Genomic DNA, 24,088 nt, shown 5'->3' on the forward strand with positions numbered 1-24,088 from the left:
TGCTCCCTCAGGTCAGAACCAGACCTGAGGCATCAGTCCTCAGTCCAGTCAGCCCAAAGAAATCTGTGCCTTCAAAGCAAACGTGGGTGTCCTTTGTTATTCACCTGTTGCAGAAACCGGTACAGATGCTGGGTTCAGTAAATACAGGTGTCTACACACTACTTTAAGGATATGCGCTTGGTTGATAGCATGAACAAATAGTCCTAGCAACAACAGAGGGCATTTGTGTGGTAAATATTTCTCACTTTTAAGGTCAACCCATCCCAGTCATGTCAAATATATGGCCTCTTTTTCTTTAAGTCTCATTGTATACACAAATAAACATGGAAATACATAAATACTACCTGCTCAGTCTGTGGTTTTTTGGTTTTTTTAAGTCTTTCACATATTTGTTTGTTAGCTTTGGTTGTCTAGTCTGGGTCTGAACCCAGAACCTGCAGGGTCTGTTTAGTGTTGCTTGTCTGTGTGTGGTTTCTGGCTTGACCACGTGGTATTAGACAACCAGCTAAGTAGCAAACCAATCCTCCTTCCCAGCACTCCTTACTTGGATATAATTTTTGTTTGGTTGTTTGGTTGGCTTTGGGTTTGGGTTTTTGTTTGTTTGTTTGTTTGTTGTTTTGTTTTTTGTTTTTTGTCTAGGGGTTGAGGCCCCATAAGGTTTCCCTTTTTTACGTTAGTGTGCCTTGTAATGTTATTCAGTCTTGTTTAATCACCCAAATGGTTGAGGTTTCATGGATAAATTTCCCATCATTTTTAGGAGAAACAATCTCACAGCCGAGTCCCAGCTCTGGTGCTTACAGTCATTTTAACCCCCTCCTCTGGGATGTTCCCTGAGATGCAGGATTTGTGCTGTAGACGTACCCACTGGGGCTGGGTCTCCCATGACCAGCTTCTCTGTCACAATGTCCACCTTTAGCAAGGAGGCCTTGTCTTGTGAAGGGTGGGGGCTACATTTATCTTTGGTTATAAGTGTCTATCAGGCACATAGAAATTGTGCTGGTTTGGTACCGTTCTTTTTTTATTTATTTATTTGAGACAAGGTCTTTATGTGGCTGTCCTGGAACTTGTTAGATAGAGCAGCCTGGCCTCTAACTAACAGAGATCTGCCTGCTTCTTCCTCCCAAGTTTTTGGGCTAAAGCTGTGGGTCACCACACCCAGCACAATTCTATTTCATAACAAAGTGATGCTTATTATTCTGAAAGGGAGAAGATTCCTCGAGAGTTTAGCAGCCCATCTTCTCTCCCTCCCTCCCTCCCTCCCTCCCTCTTTCCATCTATCCCTTCCCCTACTCCTTAGTATAGTGTACAACAAGAGAGGAAACGATGCTAATCCTATTAAAGACACATCCCAGGTTACTTTTTTAAAAGCACAATGACCCTGAACATCCAGCCTGAAGCAGGACCCACAGTCTGAGCCACCGCTGATACCTGTGATGTCCACATGGAGGGACCCAGAGTCTGGGCCACCGCTGATACCTGTGATGTCCACATGGAGGGACCCAGAGTCTGGGCCACCGCTGATACCTGTGATGTCCACATGGAGGTAAGCTGAGGTTCAGACATCAGACCAGAGAGTAGAAAGTCCCAGCAACTGGGTCTGTCTATGAAGAGACTTTACCCACCAAATGTCCAGCATCCAACTGTGAGCCAAGACTCACTGAACTGTCTAAGTTTCAATGATATAGCCAGGACCGCAAAACAGACACCCACCCTTCTCTTTTAATAAATCTGAAGCTCAAGTTTACATTTAAAAGAAAAATTTACCAAACTTTCCTTCGATGTTGGATTTTTTTGTGGGGCATGGGGTACAAAGAGAGAGAAGTTTCAGGACCTAAGAAGGGTGGTGGCTGCCACTTTTCTATGTGAACATTGGTTTGGTTTGAATGTTGTGCTTAAAAGTCACCCACCTCCTGGCCAGTCGTGAAGAGGAAGCCGTCTTCCCTTCTTTGTCGCAGGAAGCCCAGCCTGCAATCCTGAGCAGTTCCCTCTACTGCAGCTTCAGTTTCTGTTAAGAATTTAACGAGTGGCTCTAGTCTTGTCATTTTTCCTGTCTGTGCTTTGGCAAGATGTGGTACAGCCTGCGACACGGCTTCATTCTTCTTGCCTCCAGCACTGAATCTCACTTTTTATTACAGTTGAAATTTTTAGGAGAAGTATTCGGAAAAGGCTGGCTGATGGGGCTTGGATGTTTCCTAAGAAGCAAGAACATTGAGAGTGTGCTGCTTTTTAAAGGTCCTCAGCTGGGAGACCTAACGATGCCACCCGCTTCCCCATCGGCAGTGATATAAGATGAAAATGTTTATCTGTGCAAATGGGCATAAATACAAGCTGTTGTGTGTGTTTTTTAAAGATGCTAATATTCTGCAGGGCCACGAATACTCTTTAAATGTCATCTCTGGCTTGTTTGCAAATGACAAAAACCAGAGAACCTTCAAGTGTCTTGCAGTTGCTGTGGAAACACTACGGTCGATACTATCTCACACCTCTCTTGTGTAAGGCATGATTTTCTGCAGATTTCTAGGTATTCAGGTGCTAGTTTTAAAAAAAACCATTATCTCCTCTGATGCTTTCTGTAAAGTCCGTAGACTGAGAAATAGCTAACTCTTCTCGCCTGACACCAGATAAGAAATGCACTCGCTCACTACGCACTTGGCTTGTATCTCTATAACCAACTCTAAGAATAAACACAGGATATACAGGTAATTTCTATGATTGAATTCATGCTATGGTTACAAATTATTGGGGCCCTGGTCGTGATCAAATGTTCAGGCAGTGCTGCGTGACATCAGGACATTCTGTGGGGGAGCTCATCGGCGGAATGACAGCAGAACACAGCGTGTGCACAGTTTCCCACAGCCTATTCCGCTGGAGCCAAGGGCTAAAGGGTCAAAGGGAGAGTCAGGAGCCAGATTACACAAAGGCCTAAGAGGCCAAGTGAAGAATTTGGAGCCCTATGCTGAGAGCAGTCAGAAACTATTATTCATGTTAGCACATGCTCAGATTAGTGACTTGGAAAGTACAGTGGTTAGCAACAGGAATAGGATCTTCAGCAACAACCCCCCATGCGCGCGCACACACACACACACAGCATCACCATCACCAGTTCATCATAGGCTCACTGGAGCAGATCACTGTCCCTGCGCAGAGCCTGCATGAAGCAGAGTTCAGACCCTTCAAGATCCTGGTACCAAAATCCTTGACCAAACTGCTCCATTCCACCCAACATAGATTGCTTCCTTTGAGTTTTGTAAGAGCTTTTCCATCCGAAGGATGTGTACGCCAAGATGGAAAACTTCAGTTAAGCGCATCACACATACACCACCCGTTAGACCAGACCAGACCACAGAAAGGCCGCTGCTGTCACATTCATCGGAAAGCTCATCTTAGAGCTCCTGCTCATGGGAAGTTCCTAGCATGCAGAAGGAAGTGAGGTTGACTCTGCTTGCCTTTAGCCAGCTTCAGTCACTTGGGTAGCCCCTCTTTCATCCGCACTCCCACTTACCAGAACATCCCATGGGAGGCAGGTGGTTAAAACAAAATCCCTCTTGTTATCTCATTCATAAATGCTTTTTAGAGTTTTTCTCTAAATGATAAGGAGTCTCCTGTTTATTTAATCCAACAGTAAGAATGTATCACACCTAAATACTGAATAAATACACTTTTTCATTCATTGAGGTTTGTTCATAAATTTTTAAGCGGTTTGAAACAGGAACCAGATACAGACGTTGCAGTCAGTTGATACATATCAGCCCCTTTTAATTTGTCAGTTCTCTATCAACTTCTTTGTTGTCCCAGCAGCTTTTCTGACCTACATAGTTCCCAGGGTACTCACTGTAGACCCTGCTGCCCTTGATGGTGCTCTTAGTCACCTGGGAGCCTCTGCTTGACCATGAGATTAGAACTGTTATCAAATGCAGGTTCAATCCGAAGGGAAAAAAATTACTTTGTGTCTGGCATTGTTGACCAGTGTTGAATGTTTACTCATCAGTTCACAGCAGGAAGTACACCTGTGGAGTCCTGCCTATCACATGAGTAAGCTCCTGCTCTGAGTGAGCCCTTAAAGAAGTATTTGCAATGTCAGCACACCTGTATTTTGGTGGCTGCCATTACTTTGAACTTCATAAAACACACAAAATTAACAAAGAAGTGGCTGCTTTTCCCCCACTAAGCAGAAGCAGGGATGCGGAAGAAAGGTAAATTATGGGAAACCTACAGTAAATCTTCAAAGAAGAAAGTCCTCAAACCACAAGACAGTGTAAAACAGCTCCAGGCCAAGAGGCTATCCCCACTTGGCCCCCCTTGCCTCCTCTGGGATATCAAGATAGATGGGCCACAACTGTCTCCACAGTTACAACCACCCAGGAGTCTATGAAGCTCCCAATGAGCCAAGGTGCAGGCACTTGCGCCTTCACTGTCAAGTACCCAGTCCACATGGAGAAGGCTAAAATTCAAACCACTCAGGGGTTGGTTTCAGTGATAAAGTTTTCCTGGCATTCATACATTTCCAGAAGCACAAAGTTAAGTCCAAACAAAAGAAGAAAGAAAAATCTGTAAACAAATATATGTGTCTCCCCTCCCTCCCAACCTGAGATCTTACTGAAATCCAGAGATACCTGGCCATGGTTTTTGACAGGAGGAATTCAGGGGTGGGAGATGGAGCCTCCTGCTCTGACCACTAGATCCGCATTGGCACATCTCTTTCCTACTATGCTGGCAGGCAGCCATACTCCGGCGCTCCTCAGAACTTGAAAAATACTGATACCCAGCTCAAGTATTATTCCCATTAAAAAGGATCTTCTATTTTTACACCATCATTTTAAGTGCATTCATTGTTCCTTCCTTCCTCGTTCCTTATGGCATACTTGGAGAGAAACACAGAGCAGGCCTTGGCAGGCATGACCAGAGGCTAAACATGGCTGGGCGCTGTTTGGTGCAGTGAGTCACCACTGGCCCACTCATGTCTATGCTTTTATATGGCTGTTTTCAACTGATGTGCTTGAATTTCCCACTGCGAGTGGCATTAATTCATCCTGGGCGAAACCACCTGAATGCAGACATTTTAGCTTCTAGTAGGGTGCTGGACTTACGGCCAGACCATTTTAAGCCACCTTCTTCCTTCTTAAGCAGGTCACTTGCTTTCCCTAGATGAAAGATGAATTATCCTTCAGTTTACAAGAAGGTTGGGAAGATGAAAGAGATGTTCCGTTTAAACACTTCAATAGACTGAGCTTCACAGGAACCCTAACATGTGACATATTCCTGAAAGTGGTACAATAAACATACCCATCACCACACTTGCTGGCCACTTACAGAAGGAAAAGTAAGGCTGCCATGGTCTTGGTACTCCTCCCCAGATCCCCAGATGCAAAGAGCCCCTAAGTAAGCAAGAGAGAGGCTGAGGATGTGGTAGGGTAGGCGACTGGACCACAGTGGTACTTGGCTAGAGACCGTCCCGTTAGGCATCGTTGTAAACTAACAGCCAAGGTGGTCCTCAGTGAGGACAGTGCCTGTCATGCTCATGATGCAGGGTTCTGCAGACTGAGCCTTCTTAGCAGGGACAGTCCCTCAGCATCAACCCCACCGGGCCTTGATACAAAGACGGAGATGCGAACTTCTCTGCTCCTGTCAGATAGGAGGAGACCTCCTCCGGTCACCTGCCCTCATGGTACACAGGAGTAAGGCCCCCTTTTCCCTAGTGTGGACTTACGGTCTGAGGTCTCTGCAGCTTCTTAGGAAGCGGCGGTTCACGCGAAGGTAGGTCTTAAATTCCCAGATCGTATTTGCCTGGATCTTAATGTCAACAAGGCTGCTTATGAACCCAGAGCCAGTAACTTCACCCACAAGCTCCATTTCCCTCAGCTGAGGAAAGCGTAATGCCTGCCTCCTGGGTGACGTAATGAGGGCCTGGCACACAGTAGGTGCTCAAAAAAGGGCATGTTCACCGCTGTTTTCTTTCCCACCGTGGACTGTGCTTGACTTAGCCAGCAACTAGCTTTTCCAATAAACTAGAAGTAAACTCACTAATAAGGGAATAAGCGTTGTTCTGAGACAGAACACTTTGGCTGTGGTAATATAAAAGTGATTTTGTTCCAAGTCTTTAAGGGTATAAAGCCTAGGAGAAGTCATCAGGAGTTCAAGTGCCACTGCACTGGAGACAACTAGTGATGGCCAATCAGTCAGGAATTCCAGAGAAAGCGGAAGAAATGCCCTCCATCCTCCACTGAAACCAGGACGAGGCCTTCCTTGAGAAAGACGCTGACCTTGCCTCTCTCCTCATAGTCTCATGAAACGGACATGTGAGAAGGCAGTGACTAAACACTACACCTGAGGTTGTAGTTCATTATATTTATTTTGGAAAAATATTTTTTAAATGAATTTCTTCATTAACAAAACAGTAAAAAAAACTCAAATAACATTTGCACAATATTTCATAAATACATTTATATACAAAAAATATAGTCACATAGACCCGAAGTGCCTTTGTACATATTTACCAAAATTTAAATTATAAAAAAAAAGAACATCACAAAATACTCAAGCTTTACAGATATCATGAAAAATATTTTTACAAATCCAAAAAATAACACACGGTTTTTTTTCCATCTAGAAAAAAAAACACATTTCAGTATCAAAAAGGACAATAAAGGCAGTTGTGTTTCTAGTTCAAGGAAAGACTGGCTCATAGTAATCCAAGAGAGGCATGTCGCCAGTGTCCCCTAAATCTATCAAGTCACTCGTCCACTTAAATATATACTCTTCAAAGCAACTGTCCATAGTGCAATGGGGGCATCCAGCAGGCAGTGCAGCGGCAGCCAAAGCCCGCCTGGCAGTGTCCCGTGCCTCTGCTAACTCCGAGAGAACCAGCTCCGCCTGAACCTGTTTCTCAGCAGCAGTCCCTGGGGGCTCCCTTTCCTCTCTCAGCAGCATTCGTTGGGGCTATATCCTTGGAATTTTATTTAAGAGAAATGGGAATTTTTCTTTTTTGCCACATCACATCCACTTTACACCTAGAAGGGTCCAGGAGACAGGACAAGGAGTTAACTTCAGATGGAAACAGACCCTCTCCACATTACCCATGTCTGTGACAAGAACACTGCACACTGACCTCGGTTGCTATGACGCACTCATCCTTTTCTGCAGACAGAACGTACACCGACTGGTACTTGGTGTCCTTTGAAGTAGAGTAGACAGACTCAGGCCTTTTTCTGTCAGGGACCTCCCCACTGAAAGGAAAAGTAGAGAGAGCCAGAGTAAACGCACAGGAAGGTGACTGAACAAGGACACCTCCAGGTCATCAACTGGCCTTCCTGCCCTCCTTGCCCAGCTCACAGCACACACCCCCTGAGTGTTGAGGCGCTCTTCTCTTCTGCTGCGGAGCCCGGTGACTGGCACTTGGTATCGTGCTTGCTGTGCGCATCCCTGATGGTAGCTTCATCTCCCTTGAGGTCTCGAACAAGGTTATAGTCCACAGCAGGGTATCGGGCCTTAAAGCTGCCCTTGTCAGCACCATGGTCCCCATGAAAGTCCGCCTTCTTGTTGGTGTTTTTGATCTGGGTAGCCCCGATGATGCTAACAGAAACATCCTTCTCACGCTGGCAATTCGCTAGGTTGTTCATGGTCTCTGTCTCCCCACCACAAGGGTCGGGTGGAAGCTGGTGTTTCTGTAGCTTCAGCCGGACGCAGACCACCACAGCGGCACAGCCCAGCAGTGACATGAGGACAAGCACCACCCCGGCACACACGGCCACCCAGGGGAAGGGCCCGCCCTGGGTCTCCATATGCCTCTCGCTGAGGTCCACCACCATGGGGCCCTGCGGAGACTCGGGGAGCAGGAACTGGCAGTTGGGGCCACCATAGCCCTGGGCGCACTCACACACGTACCGCTGGCCCCTCTGGTGGCAGGTAGCCCCATTGTGGCAGGGTGCGTGCTCACACCTACTGACAGGGGCACTGCAGTTCCTGCCTGTGTAACCAGGTGGGCAGGTACAGGAGAAGTCGTTCACACTATCCCTGCAGGTGCCCCCGTTTGCACATGGGGAGGAGGCACAGTCATCCACGTTGTCCTCGCAGTACCTCCCAGAGAAGCCAGCCTGGCATTGGCACAGGTAGGAGTTGCCCAAGTCTACACACTTGGCACCTGGAACAACAGGACAGGCATAGTCATATATGGGCACACAGAGGTTTGCTCACCAGTCGCCCTGACATAGCATCTATAAGTCCATAATACACACACACACACACACACACACACACACACACACACACACACACCATACCACAGGTACAATGACAGCTTAGTTTTGTACCACGTAGCCTAGAATCTCAAATACCAGGCTATGGAGCAGGCTCCATGGAGACCCACACAACTGAAACAATAAGAGCTTTTACTTTTTTGCGTATGTCAGGCAACTTCTATATCCCCACATTTCTGCCTCAGACAGGGTCTTGCTAGGTTTTCCAGGACGGCCATGAACTTGATTTGCCGTACCCCTGCCTCTGGACACCACATCCAGATGCCACAGCTCACTGTTCTGACAGCCTTGTGTAAAAGCATCTTTGCCTGATCGCTGCGTTTACCTCACACCCACCAGACAAGGGATGACACAATATTAGATCCAGGCAACTGGTGGAGAAGTTAAAGCTAGAGAGGGTATCAGTGTTCCATGACGGCATACTGTAGTGAGGGAAAACAGGACTGGAAACAATCAGAAAGGAAAGACGTCAGGCAGGAACGAAGGGAGTGAGAAAGGGGGGAGGAGAGAGAGAGGAGGAGGAGGGAAAGGCAACGATTAGGCCCGGCTCCCCCCCTAAGACTATTTTGGGTATCCTGACCTCTCTTTCCCTAGCAAGAGGTTCATGGTGCACAAATGCCTCCTCACCCTTCACCCTCGGTACCCTAACTGCTATCTGGAGCTAGACGTCCTTCCAAAAACATGGTGGCTGTGCTTCCTCTGTCAGAGTGGAGCCTGCAGAGCCGTGGACCCTGAGCAAGCTGTGGCCTGCTGCCCAAGACATTCCTGGCTTTATGACTGTGAGGCTAACCCTCCTGAATCCTCATGGAGGTGACTTGGGAAGTCCACAAACTCAAGATGACTCACAAAGCAATAGGCTCCTCTAATGAGAATGCACTTGCTTTTGGAGCCAGGCCCCAGACGTCCCAACCGTCCCTCACCATTAAAACAGGGCGAAGAGCTGCAGAGATCCATCTTCTTCTCACAGTTGAAGCCAGAGAAGCCCACAGGGCAATGGCAGGTGTAGCCTCCCTCGGGGTTGTCTGAACAGCGTCCTCCATTGAAGCAGGGGCCGTCAGCGCACGTCATGGCGCTCAGCTCACAGATCTTGCCGTAGAAGCCCGGAGGACAGGTACAAGAGTAGCCATCCTCAAGGTCCTGCAGAAGGAGACCATGCAAGGCTCTCTTGAGCTATTCCAGGAACCTGCACCCTTTACTTAAAACCAAGGATCCTAACTTCAGATAGAACAGCACAGCACAGAGCCCCAGTCTCACCGTGCAGCTCCCTCCGTTCCTGCAGGGGCTGGGAGCACACTCATCCATCTCCAGCTCACAGTTGGCTCCTGTGTACCCAGGTCTACAGGAGCAAGTGTAGCTCCCCTGGCCCGTGTTGGTGCAGGTGGCTCCATTCCTGCACGGCTTATGGTGGGTGCAGTAGTTCAGGTCTGTCGGGGTGGAGACAGGAGAGGGGGCAGGAAGCCCAAGGTCAAATACAAGACGAATATTTTTCCAATAGACACTGGTCTGCTTTGAGGGGATCTGGTACTCACAGAGGGAGGGGCTTACCCTGGTTGCAGAAAAGGCCTCCCCAGCCTTCCTGGCAGTTACACTGCCAAGGTTGCTGGCAGGTACCGTGAAGACAGCCTGGGTATCGGATGCATTCATCACAGTAGCGGCCCTGCCAGCCAACTCTACACCTTGGAAAAAGCAAAACACAATCACGCCACCTTCTAGATTCACAACGGTGTCCTCTCACACCAAAATAAATAAATAAATAATAAATAAATAAGATCCAGCAGCATCAGTAAAGCTACCCGTCCTCAAACTAGGCAAGACATTGGGCCAGTTAAAAGGATAAAACCAGGCTCATCGGTTAAGAGCATTGCCTGCTCCTCCAGAGGTCCTGAGTTCAATTCCCAGCAACCACATGGTGGCTTAGAACCATCTATAATGAGATCTGGTGCCGCCTTCTGGCCTGCAGGTGTATATGTATAATAAATAAATAAATCTTTTTATTTTTTAAAAAGGGCAAAACCTTTGAGCCATCTCCTCTCAGAGTCTTTGATAAAGGGCACAGGCCTACCCCGGTTGCTTCTAACATACACATGGATTATGAATGTGAAATCTCATTTTTCATTCAAACATTTTTAAGTGGGGCCTGAGTATTTTCTCGTTAGTTATGAGCTAAAGTGAACGGGAACCTATGCTTATACATTTTCAGGCTTTTATTAGAGTAACAGCTCCCACTCAACTGACCTCCCCCCCCCCCAGTGGTTTCCATACTATATATGAAAAAAAAAAGAGCAAGAAGAAAAGGTGAGGCAGGCATGGTGGCTCTGAGGAGCCTGGGGAGAAGGATTATGAATTCAAGGCCATCCCAGGTTACATAGAAAGACCTCTGGGCTACATAGACAGTCTCATAGTGGGGAGGAGGGGGAAAGGGGGGCAAAAACAACTTTGCAAACTTACTTGCATCCCCCTGGCTTGTCACAGTACCCATGTTGATCATCACACCCCGGCAGACAGATCGCTGCAAGCAAACAAAAGCAGAGGTTGGAGCCCCACCCCAGAGACTCCCCGGCATCACCAGGTGGACTGAGGCAACATTAGCCGTGAGTCCCAGGTTGCAGAGCCTGGCCCACCCTGGCTGGTGGCTTTGGACTTCAATTCAGGCCTGGGATGAGCATTCTTAACAGAGTGCTCCCAGGACAAAAGGGTTCTGAGAAGCCCCCACTCCTACCCCTTGTCCCCTTTTCTTCTAAAAGAGGGTCAGAAGTCTTCTTCTGCCTTCTCCTCCCCCACTTCCCAATTCTATGCACAAAGCCCCACCTCTTAATATCCCAGAAAGTGTGTGTGCAGATAAGAGTGGACAGCTGGTGTGCAGCGCGGAGGGCAGGACAGCTGCTCCATTGTGCCTTCCCTCCCGCAGCTGCCCCGGCACAACAATGCTGCCCCCACCCCACCCCCAGCCCTAGCATGTGTGTGTGTGTGTGTGTGTGTGTGGTGTGTGTGTGTGTGTGTGTGTGCACTCACTCACAAGCGCGTGTGTGCACATACCCTTCTACCAATGGGAGCAGGCAATCCTCAGAGCGATCTAATCTGTGGCACGTGTAAGCAGGGGTGGAAGGGAGAATAAGAAGAAAACTTTAGACTTCTGGCTACCCTAGAAACTATGGGCCTGAGAGAGGAAAGCTACAGTGGGAGGCCAGAGGTGCCTGGAGGGATTTGGGGATGGGGGTGGGGGAGGTTGGCCACAGGCTGAGGCTTTGAGCTGGCTCACTTCCCCGGTTATGAAACTCATTAATGCTCAGCAACTCCAGTCCTTAAGAAAACAGGCAGCTCTTGGCCGAGGCGGGGCATCAAAGGAGCTGCAGGGTCCTTAAGGATGTAGGAAACCAGGCAACAATGACATTCAGGCTCCCACTGAAGTGTGGACCCCCTTCATCCTCAGTTGAAAACTAAAGCAAAAAGCTCCTCCGCACACTTCCCCAGCCACCGACAGAGCTCCTGGGCCTCACAGAGGCCAATGGTCAACTGTTCCAGAGCAGGAGAACAAAAGTTCACCAAGTCCAGACTTTGGAAGGAAATGCCATTCCTACAGGTTGGACAGATGAGGCCTCAGCAAGCCAGACAGAGGTCCTCTGAGGTGCCTATGAAGCAGGCCCAGACCAAGAGTCCTCCCTGTGGTCCTGATCCATCCCCCACACCCTGGTTTGTAGCAGGGTTACAGGACATTGGTTACTGTATTTCTTCACAGACAGGGTACTGCAAGGCACAGATGAGGTGCCCTTCAGCCATGCACCCCTGGCATCTGCCTTAGCACACCTGCTGCTGGCCTTCCACAGCCCCCAAGGATTAAAGACTTCCCTATAGGCCAGGGCACACATCATGGGGACTCTGTGGGACCCAGGTACTCTGTAGGCAGTTCAGGCACCCTAACTCTGTGGAGGAAACGGAGGGCTTCCCAATGAGACATTGTTGCAGCAAGGAGAACTTGGAAAATGAGCCCTCCACATCCCCTGTCTGTCCCTCCCTTCCTTCCTCCCTTCCCTTTCTAATACAAAGGCCCTAGGGAGAGCACAGCCTCACTTCCTGACCCCTGGCCCTGTCTCTGAACTCCTCCCTGCAAAGAAAAGCAGCTTCCTACAGTGGGTACAAGGTCTTCCTTGTTAAAACAAAACAAAACAAAAAACTCCTGAACTGAGCCTAATTCTGCCACTACTATAAGACCTTAGTAAAACACTACTCTTTAGGCCTCAGTTTCCCCACTGGGCCTTCTCTACCATCCCCTGTTGCTAAATCCTGTGTCTTTCCCCACAAATGGACCCTTAAGAGTCACCCTCCGGAGGACTTACGGTCAGTGCAGTACTGGCCTTTCCAGCCAGGGTCGCACACTTTCTCCCCTCTCTCCCCACAGGTGAAGTGGCCAAACGCATCATCTCGAGGTCGGCAGAACACAGAGCAACCTTCTCCATAGTAGTGTTCGTCACACACAAAACGGTAAGAGTAGCGGAGGTCTGTGCGGCCACTACTGTGAAGGTCCTGGGACCACTCCTCTCCCACAGTCAGGTGCCTCTGCGTGGTCAGGCGGCTGATGAGCCTTTCTGGGTTTTCTGAGAGAGAAGATGCTCGTGTTGGTTTTGATCATGCCAAGCAGCTTGAAAGCAAGGGAGTGGTGTGGTGTGGTGTGGATGCCGTCCACACGGACTTGAAGCCAAGAACCCAGTCTTCTCTGAACAACTCCAGGTTCAGGATGAAGGGATCAGGGGGCTGGACGTGATGGATAGAGTAAAATGCCTGTCAACAAGGAGTGTGCAGAGTCCGTGGGTTCGGAGTCTTACCTGTTGCAAGGTCGTCAGGAGAATCTGTGTGGAGGGCTTCGATGATAAGAGAGAAGGTACCCTAGGAAAGAGGGAAAGGGTGCTTATAAGCCAGAAATGTGGGGGAGGGGGAGGGGGAGAAGGGGGAGGAGAAGTGGGGAGGAGCTCACGGAGGAGGAGGAGGAGGAGGTGGAGGTGGAGGTGTTGAGGTATTAAAAGCAAACAAGTACAGAGGCTCACTCTGTGTTGCTGTGCCAGTGAAAACCAACTCCTATCGCTTTCCTTAAGAAAACAGAAGAATTTTAAGGAACGTTTTTCCCCCCAAGTGTGTGGTTTTTAAAAATATGTTAATACAGGAAATCGTGTTTTCTAAACGGGAGCCAGTGCTGGGGCCAACAAAGTGGGGTGGTGGGAGAGAGGACAGCTGCCTTTAGTTTTCTGCGTATGGGACCTCGAGGGTGGAGAGCAGTCGCTGCTCTGGTAGTGACATAATCAGAGGCCTAGGAGCTAGGGAACAGGAGCTCTCCCAACTTTGGGGGTGGGGAGGAGTAGTCGACCCTCGAGATAAGTACGAGGTGTGTGAGAAATGCCCCGGCTTGCAAAAGCCTGTCATGTTCCACACCCCCTCCTCAACCTCCAGAGACTGTTGGTCAATTCCCGGTAAGAAGTCAAGACTACGGGCCTGTCTTTGAGGGACTCCCCAATTTATCAGTAGCCCGTCCTACTGCCAGCCACTCTCCTGCCACCCTCCCCCCACTCCAGGCCCAGCCGGTTACGCGCAGGTGCCCACTCACTGGCCAGGTGAAGCCGAGGGGGAAACGGATGGGGTTGCTGAAGGCGGGGTCGATTCCTGCGCCATCAGGCAGACTGAAGGAGTCGACACCCAACACTGGGGTGACCGCGCTGCCGTAGGTGCAGGGTGGCTCCGGGGACACGCTGGTCTGGTAGTGCTTGAGACACACACGGAAGAAGGTCCTGCAGGCGCACGGCGGACCCGAGCCCCCGCGGCAGCAGTTGCGGTTCCCCAGCAGCCCCTTCTTGTTGACGAACTCCTGCAGCTTCAGCTCAAATACGCCAGAGCTCCAGACCTGCGCAGGGAAGGGGCGTGAGGACGCACCAGAGGCGGAGGGGCCCGGGGTGCGCGGGCCCTCGCTAGGACGCAGAGGCCGAGCGCACCGCAGCGCCCGTCCGGAGCCTCCCGCTGCCGGGCAACTCTCGGGGTCGTAGCTGCGGGAGTCACTTGGGGATGGACAGCCGATCCGCTCGTCCGACTCCCCTCCCTCCACCGCGCAGCAGCCCCGCCCGGCCCCCTACCTGGCACAGCAGGGCCGAGACCACGGCTAGGGCTAGCGCGCTCCGACGGCCCATGGTACCGCTGGACGCCCTTGCTCTCCTGGAGTATCCTCTTTCTTTTCTTCTTCAAAGACCCAGGAATGCCAGGAAAGTCTATGTGACCCGAGGAGCACCAGCAGAAAGGCGCCTATCAGCTCCAGGTGTGATAACCAGGGCCAGTTGCTTGAGGAGGGTTTGGTGCTTCTGATATGTTCCTGACAGAGCTCTGCGAGGCACTGAGAAAAGGGCAACTTTCGATTTCCTCTTCTGGCTTTCAGTCCACGAGTAGGTGAGGGTCGCCTGCTTTCTGGTTTTGTTTTAAGCTTCTCCTCGGAGGGAGAGAGGAGAAAGGAGAGAAGACACAGAGGGGAGAGAGTCCAGATGTTCAGCTTAATTCCCAAGAGAGCTTGCAGTGGCTTCCTTCGGAGGCCTATTAGAGAGCGGCGGTCTGGAAATCCCACCGGTGAGGCGATAATCCGGGGCCCCGAGGGGCGCGGTGGGAACGGACGGCGGTGGTGGCGAAGACTGAGGCGCACGCCCTGGTTTCCCGACCGGGCGTCACTCGGCGGCCGCTGCCGCTCCCAGAGTGTTCTAGACCGGTATCTTTTGCGCTACCGCAAAGCCTTGCGTCTTCCTCAAGAACTCAGCCAATGCCATGCGAGAACACACACCCAGGACCGGAGGCCGAAGCGTGGGAGGCTCCGTGCCGCACCGGTGCTCTCCCGTGACCTGCCTCGGTCAGACAGGGTAACCGCGGGTGCACGCCGGAGGATCTGGCCGGGGCTGGCGCCTGCCACCCTTAAATCTCGCCGGCCGCTCGCATAACTAATGAGATGCAAATGAGCAGCCCCCCCAATCTGGCGAGAGCTGTCACAAAGGAGCCACTTTTCCAAACCCTCCTCTCAATGGATCGCCAAATGGTCAGTGAGCTGTAAAATGTGCAACCCTCCTCCCCGCCCCCCACCTCCCCGCCCCCTAGTCCTCTCTGCCTCCGCCCTCGCCCCTTCGCCTCCCTCCCCCAGCGCAAAACCCGCTCATTTACATTCCTGCAAAATGTTCGCAGAGACAACCGCTCTGCTCCTGGAACTAGAGCCGAGGCCGCGTCGCCCACCACCACAGGCCCGAAGACCCCAGGCACGCTAGGCGGCCTGCGCCTCTCCCCGGCGGCCACCGCTAGACTGGCGCGCAGGACGCGGCCTCGGGACTCTCGGGTCTCCAACACTGGCCGCCTAGGCTCTCCTCGCTTGTTCGGTCCTGGGGACTGAGGAACGGAGGAGAGAGGTTAGAGGCCCGCGTCCCTGCTGCTGCCCCTCCTCCCTGGCAGGCTCTTTCAAAGGAGGAGTCTCCCGGCGGGGGGTGGGGAGGCGGGGACCCGGTAGGAAAGGGACCCTTGAAGAGGTGGGCAGAGGGTGGCAAGAGCACCGCGGCAGTTTTTGGGAAGTTTGGGGAGGTTAGGCACGCTTATACCTCCTGCGGAGGGTGGCGGTTGAGCCTCGGAGGGCGCTTGGTGTGCTCGCGATCCCGGCCGGGCGCCCCCAGAGACCGCGGTGTTCAGGAGCCCTGGTGTCTCCGTGTTGTCCACGATCACTGAAAATGGGGAAATCGGGTCCGGGCAGTGTATTCTCTGAGCCAGGACAGCCAAAGCTTAAGCTTACCACCCTCCACGGTGTACACACCCTCTCCCGGGAGATTTTCGACCACCACCACCTTCACTGGTGTCCGGTCCCACTCTCCCGGCTATTTCCCCTCAGGCCTCCCTCTGCTTGGTAAAAAGTGAGTTTGGTGTGTGTCGTTCGCGTGGCTGTCATTAAGGCAGTCTGTTATTGTGCGAGGCTGAATCCGTGGCTCTTTGTGCGCTCAGCTGTATGGTAATGCAGACAGCACCTGCTCTCTGCACAATGCGGAGAGAAAGAGCTCCCCTCCGCGCACGCCGCGGCCTCTGCGACAATGTCCGGCACATGTTCTAAAGACTCCCCCCACCCCCACCCCCAACACACAACCTTTGCACAACCGTCACCTTATTAGGTTTTTACACATCCATCAGACACTAGAACTTTTGTTTTCATTTTTTAAAGGGAAATGAGTTTATTGGGAGGGCCCAGGACACACGTATCACAATGAATTATCTAAACTGCTCCCCTGCATACAAGCTGCAGAGAAAAGTAAATGGAAGTATAAGGCTCTGACTTAGCACCTAGCTTTGTGTTGGGCACCAGTGAGTTGCACATTCCTGTCTCTGGAGGGTCCTCCTTCCTCCACTCCCAACACCTAGGCAGCATCCTTAGAATCCCAAGGTGTGGCTGCAGGAGCTAGTGTTGACGGAGCTATAGTATGCCTGACAGGAACGCTGTAGGTGTTGCCGTCCGGCTGGTGAGGATGAGCCCTGTCCCAGCAAAGTATCTTTATCATTTAGTCCAGTATCTGAATCAAGATGTATATCAGGCACAAAAAGGGAGAGAAATCTTCTCATGCCCGGGAAAGCACGGGGAACAGGAATCTAAGCAGTTTCTTGGCAGAATCATCTGTGTTGGGCCATCTGGCAACTGGAATTACAGCTCCTTTTCTCATGACCCAGCCTGTCTCCTGCTATCCTGTCTCCCAAAAACACTTTCAAAGTTTCAGAATCAACAGGAATCTCTCCCTCAAGTTGTCATTGTCAACCCACAGATGATCAAAGAGTTAACCAAAACCCTTGTGTACAATGCTCAAGGCTGAGGTGAGAAAGGGTAGAACCCCACTTTAAAAAAAAAACACCAACTGTTTATTATAGAACAAATGGAGGCTTCAAAAGATACTGACACCCCTATGGCACACACACACCCAACCATGGTAGAGGCAAAAACAGAGTCCCTACCCTTTGGGAGCTGTGTAGGGACTTGTTACATCACCACAAGGCCAGCCTAGCTGAATCTTAACTTAATCTTGCCACCTAGTGTTAGGGTCCCTCTTCTATTAAGCTAATATTTCCTCTGAAAGTTGCTCCCTGCTTCTCAGAGCTCAGAAGCTGCTCCCTGTGGAGGCAGGGGTGGGACTCAGGTGAGAGGGTTCCTGCAGCCCAGCAGATTCAAAGACGAAAGAAAACAAAGCCGAATGCAGACTCTTCTGCGCCGTCAAGAGTCCAAGAAGAAATGAAATATTGGGAACCTTTTAATTAGAAAATGGAAGTGGAGACCCAGGGTCCTTTGAATGCCTGTTTAGAAAACTGGAAATGAAAAGTCCCACGCGCAAGGGCTTAGACCCTGAGGGGGACGACTTGTCCCAAATCTTTAGCAGACCCCTCTTAGTATCAAGTATTTGTTAAATTGACATGGCACAGATTTCTCGATTACAGTGGCAAAGCAGTACTGAAAGGCATCGTAAAAATCCGTCAGAATCCTGCCCAAAGCAGTCATTCTTTTCCAACTCCATTTATGCCACACCATTCTGTACTGGGGAAATCAAGCAGAAAGCTCCCCCCTCCTCCTTCTGCTCTTCCTCCTCCTCCTCCTCCTCCTCCACCCTTTTCCCATCCTCAGTGGTCCACCCCTAAGTTGGTTCCTATGCCAGTCTCTTTCAAACACAGAGCTAACGGGGAGACTGTTTAACTTCAGTGTTTCTATAGGAGCCTGTTGTAGTTTAACTCCTGCGTACCAGTAGCTGAGAGGAACAAAGGAGAGACTCGGGGTCCGGCTATTCATCCTTTCTTTGCACTTTAATTTTCATTGATTGGGAAGACAAGGGGAGCCCTCAGGGATTCGAGCTGGAGGGCCATGACTCGCCTTTAGACGCCATCAGCCCCCTAGCCAGCCATCTGCTCTGAACCAAATGGCGTTTTTTCACTCCCCTAACTGCATGTCTCTATACTCCCACAGCTAAGCGCTCAGAACCCCCCAAATGCAAGAGGGAGCTTAAGCCAGAGTATGTTAAATAGATTTGCCTGAGTGTTGGCCTAGCCAACAGATTTCCCCTCCCCACACACCATAAATCCTCACCTTGACCATTCGAAGAAAAAAGGAAACTTTCTTTTAAATGCTTTTTGATGTTTCAGCAAATTTACTGTACAAAGTGTGGCTCATTAGGACTGCAAGACACCGGATACATCAGATACAGGGCTCGAAGGAAGCATTTGTTGTCTGGTGGTAGTGTTGTGTGTGTGGTTTTTTTCTACCCCAACCCCCAGTCTGAACAATTGCAGTGGGTGGGAAGGGCAGACTCAGGTTGTGTAACAGTCAGAACTAAGGCCACAGCAAACGCATCTGGAGTTCTGTCTGCTCCTGATTCTTTGCTGTATTTTACCGATCTGTGTGGTAATTAAAACAAAACAAAACAAAACAAAACAAAAAAACCTCCCAGGCACAATCTTATTGAATTAAATGTGCCCATCCTCAGCACAGGTCACATGCCAGTAATGCGGACCCATCACATGCACATGCCTGAAAGGGTCAGTTTTCAACATATGGGTAGAGCCTGCTGCCAGAGAGGGCCTTATCCACGGACAACTCCCAGTGTTCAGACTAGGCCAGCACAGGTTCAGTTTTCTATGTAAACAAATCTGGAGACTTGAGTGGGGTTTGTGTTTTCTCAGACCAACAGAACACTGTATACACAACAGAGGGTTCTCTCATTCCTAAGAATTAGGATCCTTGTTCAGAACCACAAAACTGAAACTTCCAAGCAGCAAATCTGGTGTTGATCAAACATGCCAGCCTGCTTGAGAGGAGGAGGAGGGAGGAGGAGGACAGGAGGAGGAGGAGGAGGGAAGAGGAGGAGGAGGAGCCTGCGTATTAATTAGTACTAGTGCCACATCTTGTCCAACAGCCCTTCTGTCCATTTTCCTCCGCCAGTTTTAGAATCAAAAGCAGTTAAAATGTTAGGGTGGGGGGCAGGACTCCTTGCAGTGGGATGGAAAGCCGGCAGGTACCTGTGGCCCACCTGGCGGCTATGATTATGACAGCCTTTAGTCTGAGGCAGGGCACCTTTTTAAAAGTCTCTCTGTGGTGCCAGGGATACACACTTTAATGTTTGTACAGACATGTGCACACTTGATTACAGTTAGCATTTGGCTTCCACTTAGACTAGAGACTTCCAGCTTCAGATTGACCGGCACCATGTGGGCCCGGTAACCCTAGCTTCTTCTACGCTCTCTTGCCAGCACACTCAAAAAGGGCAGTGGACCCAAAAGCCTCGGGATGGCTCCTCGGGAACCCAGAGTGGACCAGGGTCCTAACTCCACCATGCCTAAGATCACAGGCCCCTTTTTTTTTTTTTTTTTTTTTACGGAACCGGCTGTCGCGTCCTCTTACTCACCTTGGTGGGGTTTTTGTTTGTTTTTTGTTTTGTTTTTTCCGTTTGGGTAAAGACAGGAAACTTAAAGCCATTGTATGCGTTCCGAGGACACCTCACCCTAGGGTGCGTGGGTCTTGGGAAGCCGGCTGCAGAAAGTTGCAAAGGCATGTGCTGATTTACATGAGAAAAGGGGAGGCGCGTGGCTCAGCTGGCGGCTGCCGCGCAGATGACAGATCGCCCCACCCGCGGCCCCTCCCCCTATTCCTCTCCTTTCCCCCGGAATCGTGGGTTGTCTGCTCCGGGCTGTCCTGCGCTGATTTCCATGACAAAGCGAGTGTTTACCTGCGGCTGCAGCCCGGGCGGGCGGGCCTTTGTCCCAGGATAAGATTACCCTAGCAGCTGCTCGCGGCCAGCCGAAGAGAGTCACGCACGCACCTCGCTCGGAACTTTCCACGGCCCTTGGTCCGGAATGGGTGGCGATGGATGGGGTCAGGGGTTTGTGGGAAGAAGGCTGTAACAGGGGAGAGGCTGCTTCTAGCTTGCGTGTAGGTGTGTGACTCTCCACTAGAGTTGGCGCCCCTGGGGGCTTCCAGACGGTGGCGGGGCTGGAGACCGCCGGTGGCGGGTGAGGCTTGTGCCCCAGGAGAGGAGGTCATCCTTGGGCCTGTGGATGTGCAACTTGAGGACCTAGTGACTTGAGTCACGGGGCCTCGAGGCAGTCGTGGCCGTTCCACGTAGCTGGGTCCCGGCCACCGCTCGCCTCACCTGGAATCGACGGGGACCAGCTAGCTGGCTGTGCGACCGACGTCAGAGTGACGAGCCGTCTTCCCGTCGTCCCCACCCCGTTATCCCTCTCCCCCCCCTGCTCCTCCCCCCACCCCCACCCCCGCCCCTCGCTTGTCTAATTTCCCAGGCTCTGGCCTTGGGCGGGAGAGTTTAAAGATTAGGTTTATGGAGAGTCTCTGAAACAATAACCTCAAAAGCGTGGCGCTCTCAGGCTTAACTGGTGATGGGCTAGGCTTGCTGTGTGCGCACGTGTGGTTCACGGCCTAGCCCCCTCCCCCCCCCCCCCGGATTCCCTGTTGGACTCAGCAGCACCCAAAGGCCACTCCCAAGGAGCCCTAGACAAACCTAGGGATCATGGACGCTTTCAGTGCTCGAGCCTTCCCTGGCCTCCCCCCACCTCCCTTTTCTGTGAGCATCTGCCCTGGAGAACAGATGTGGGCACCTGCAGTGACAGGCCGCATATGCTCTGTCCTATTCACAGGCATTCAGACGTGGCACAATGAGCGGCTTTTGTGTGCAGAGAGTCACTAAATATATTAATCTGTGCTCCCCAGAGCACCGGGCTGTTTAATTTTTCACTAGCAATAACATCTGATCTAATCCTTAAATCGGCTCCCAAAAGCCTTCCCTCCTGCCCACCCCCTCTCCTGAAAAAAAACGTGTGAAGTAATTCAACTTTCCACCTGTTGCCCTCTGTACCGGGCCGGCCACCGCAACTTCTAATGTTGGTTCCGGGCAGCGGGTGAGCGCAGGGCACGGTGCTGAGAACTTGCTTGCCGCATGAGTGTGGCTATGGTATGTTTTATCAGAAGGAAAAAATGAATACTAAGTGTGGAGTGTGGCTCCCCAAATGTTGTGCAAACACAGAACAATAATTATTAAGCGGCTTCCAAAGTAACTTAGCACACTCACCCTGCCTCTGTGTGAGCACCTTAAAAAATATACACTGAGTCCCCATGTCTCTCTGTGTGTTTATTAAACTCTAGTGGTTATTCTAAGCGCTGGTCAACAGGCTTTACACCCCAAAGGTAGCATAAATCTCAGATGTCCTTTTTTTTTTTTTTCAAAGCAATTTTTGTTGCAGAACTCTTTTATGTTTGCACCCCTTCTTCCATTTTGATTTGTTTTGGGCCACAATGAGTCCTTTAGTGCCATTGTGGCTGTCACAATGCACAAGGGACGTGAGGCTGTGGATGAAGACAGAAGCAGTTTAAACAAGCCAAACCCTTTCTTTCCTTTCTGCCCATTGTCTTGTGAATGGGCCTTTGGCTGGCTGTGTACTGCTGCTAGGAAACCAGATTTGCAAAGCTCTACTCCAGTAAATCTGCTGGGGAGAAAGGGACCCAAAAAGCAGTCTAAGTACTAGAGAGGAGAGAAAGGGCACAAGCCATACTTTTTCACCTCAGTCAGCACATTTCTTGATCTCAACATGTAAAACACATTTTTCTAATGTGGTGTTTAAGTTTTCTGTCTTCTTTTTCATTTCTCCATCCCATCACTTCCATCAAGACATAGAATGACAACACTGGGTCACCATCAGTATTTGTTTTCAAAGTATGATATTTTCTTTTTCTTTTTTCTTTTTTCCTTCTTTTAGGAAGATGAGAACTAGGTGTGGGAGCTGCTGGCCAGTCGGAACCCAGAGATGGTTATGATCACACAACGTCAACCTGTGTCCGCCATGACTGGAGCTGTTCCCGATGCTCCTGCTCCCACTAACAAGTCGAGACAGGAAATATCACTGCTTTCCAGTTATGAAGGCCCTAAGGACTCATCACTTGTTCACTGGCGACCCCTCATTCCTCAGGGAAAGATGGAGCCCCATGCCCAGCAGGAAGTGCAAAGCTGTTCACTCTCTGCTTGGAGTCCATCTGAGACTCCATACTGTCTGCTTCTATAACAACTATAAAACAAGTTCCAAACAGCTTTCTTGCTTTTCCACTTCCTGAAAGAGCTTGTGCACAGTTAGCACACATCTTTAAAAGTATGGCAGAATTTGCCAGGGAAGCCATCAGTGTTTGGTTGTTGTTGTTGTTTCTGCTCAGTTTCTTTAATACACTTACCGTCACTGAGCTTTTCTGTTTCCTTTGGTCAGTTACATGGCTCAAGAAATTTGTCTAAAACTGTTTTTAAAAGTTGAGGCCAGAGAGATAATTCAACCGTTAAAAGCATTTGCTGCAATTTCAGAGGATTAGGATTAGATTCCTAGTACTCACAGGGCAGCTCACAACTGCCCTTAACTCCTGTTTGGAGGAATCTGACTCCCTCTTCTGGCCTCTGCTGATAACGGTCACAGACACAGTGCACATGCATGCAAGCAAAACATTTATACACACAAAAAATAATGTTTTTGTTGTTAAATGTTCTTTAATCTCTTCACTGTAGGTGAGGTCTATGGCAATATAATCTGTCATTGTTAGCAGAGGTCATCTGTGTCTCCTCTCCTCATTGCAGAAAGCCAAACTTTGGTTCATTAATCTTCTGTAGGCAGCTATTGGGGTAGCCGTGGGCCTTACCTCATTCATTTCTTGATGTCTGACTACGGTAAATTCCTATTTGTCAGGCTTTGTGGCTGTTTAAAGTGGGAGAAAAGGTCCTGTTGGAATTATGTCTTCAAAGGTGGAAGCCGAAACAGATACTTTGGATACAGGTAACAGAAATTCCTAGTTTCATATTTAATACATGAAGATTTTGTTTTATTCCATTAGGAGGGAGGAGGAGTCTTCCATCTGCACTGTGCTTGGTGAGCTCCTGTGTCCTGAGAAATTTCTCATACAGCGGAGACTACCAGAGAATGAGGGACATTTTCTTCCTAGATGATACCTTTTACCTACTGTGAGACACTCAAGTAACAATGGGCATCATGTTTGCATGGCTGTGATTTTCTTCTTTCCTGTTTTCAGATGAACTTTACCAAATAAAATGTTGGGCCCATATGGTTGACACATTCAAAGACATTAGTTCAACATTTTTTTTCTCTGTCTTTGTAGAAGATTTTCTTCATTCATTGTAATGGTTATCTTTTTTTTTTTTTAAAGATGTATTCATTATATATACACTATTTTGCCTGCATGTACACGTACAGGCCAGAAGAGGGAACCAGATCTCATTATAGAGAGTTACCAGCCACCATGTGGTTGCTGGGAATTGAACTCAGGACCTTTGGTGGAACAGACGATGCTCTTAACCTCTGAGCCATCTCTCCAGCCCGTGGTTACCTTTTTTGAGGCTGTGACCACTGGTAGGTTCTCCATGCTTAAGTGGACGACCCCACATCCTCACAAGAGAATGCTTTTCCATTCCCCAGCAACTATGCAAGGCCAACAGATCGTCAGTGTTGTCTACGCCATGCGCCAGAATTGTGGCTTGCTTGATCTTGTATAGGTCTTGTGTAGGTAAACACCACTATTTTGAGTGCATGGTTGTGACAGCCATGTCATGTGCAGGTGACAGCACTTCATATCCCTCCCCCTTCCTTCCCATCCCCCCTTCTCACCCTACCCTCCCCTTCCCCCTCCCCCCCCCTCTCCTGGCTCTTATATTCTTTCTGCCTCTTCTTCCTCCCGAATCTTAGTGATTGTAGGGCTAATACTGATGTCCCATTTAGTCCCTTGTTCTCAGCACTTTGAGCACTTACACATCTCTGCATTGACT

The 24,088-nt window shown here is 50.0% G+C and overlaps 1 protein-coding gene and 1 long non-coding RNA gene across 2 annotated transcripts; one reads left to right on the top strand and one right to left on the bottom strand.

Moving 5' to 3' along the window:
- Nucleotides 1-6,330: 6,330 nt before the first annotated feature.
- On the bottom strand, nt 6,331-15,300 carry DLL1 (delta like canonical Notch ligand 1). Its single transcript, XM_084774521.1, has 11 exons — nt 14,366-15,300; nt 13,846-14,139; nt 13,073-13,133; nt 12,587-12,844; nt 10,701-10,761; nt 9,798-9,928; nt 9,507-9,676; nt 9,173-9,389; nt 7,339-8,137; nt 7,106-7,223; nt 6,331-7,007 (listed from the first exon to the last, which is right to left on the bottom strand). Exons 1-11 carry the CDS (start codon nt 14,417-14,419, stop codon nt 7,002-7,004), a joined length of 2,169 nt encoding a protein of 722 aa, XP_084630647.1. The 5' UTR covers nt 14,420-15,300; the 3' UTR covers nt 6,331-7,001.
- A 56-nt stretch (nt 15,301-15,356) lies between these two features.
- LOC311593291 lies at nt 15,357-22,358 on the top strand. The gene is made up of 2 exons (XR_014777651.1): nt 15,357-15,664; nt 22,032-22,358. It is a non-coding gene; the product is annotated as an uncharacterized lncRNA (long non-coding RNA).
- Nucleotides 22,359-24,088: the final 1,730 nt, after the last annotated feature.

This window comes from Acomys minous, assembly GCF_964271855.1.
Source record: "Acomys minous genome assembly, chromosome: 3".
Lineage (NCBI taxonomy): Eukaryota > Metazoa > Chordata > Mammalia > Rodentia > Muridae > Acomys > Acomys minous.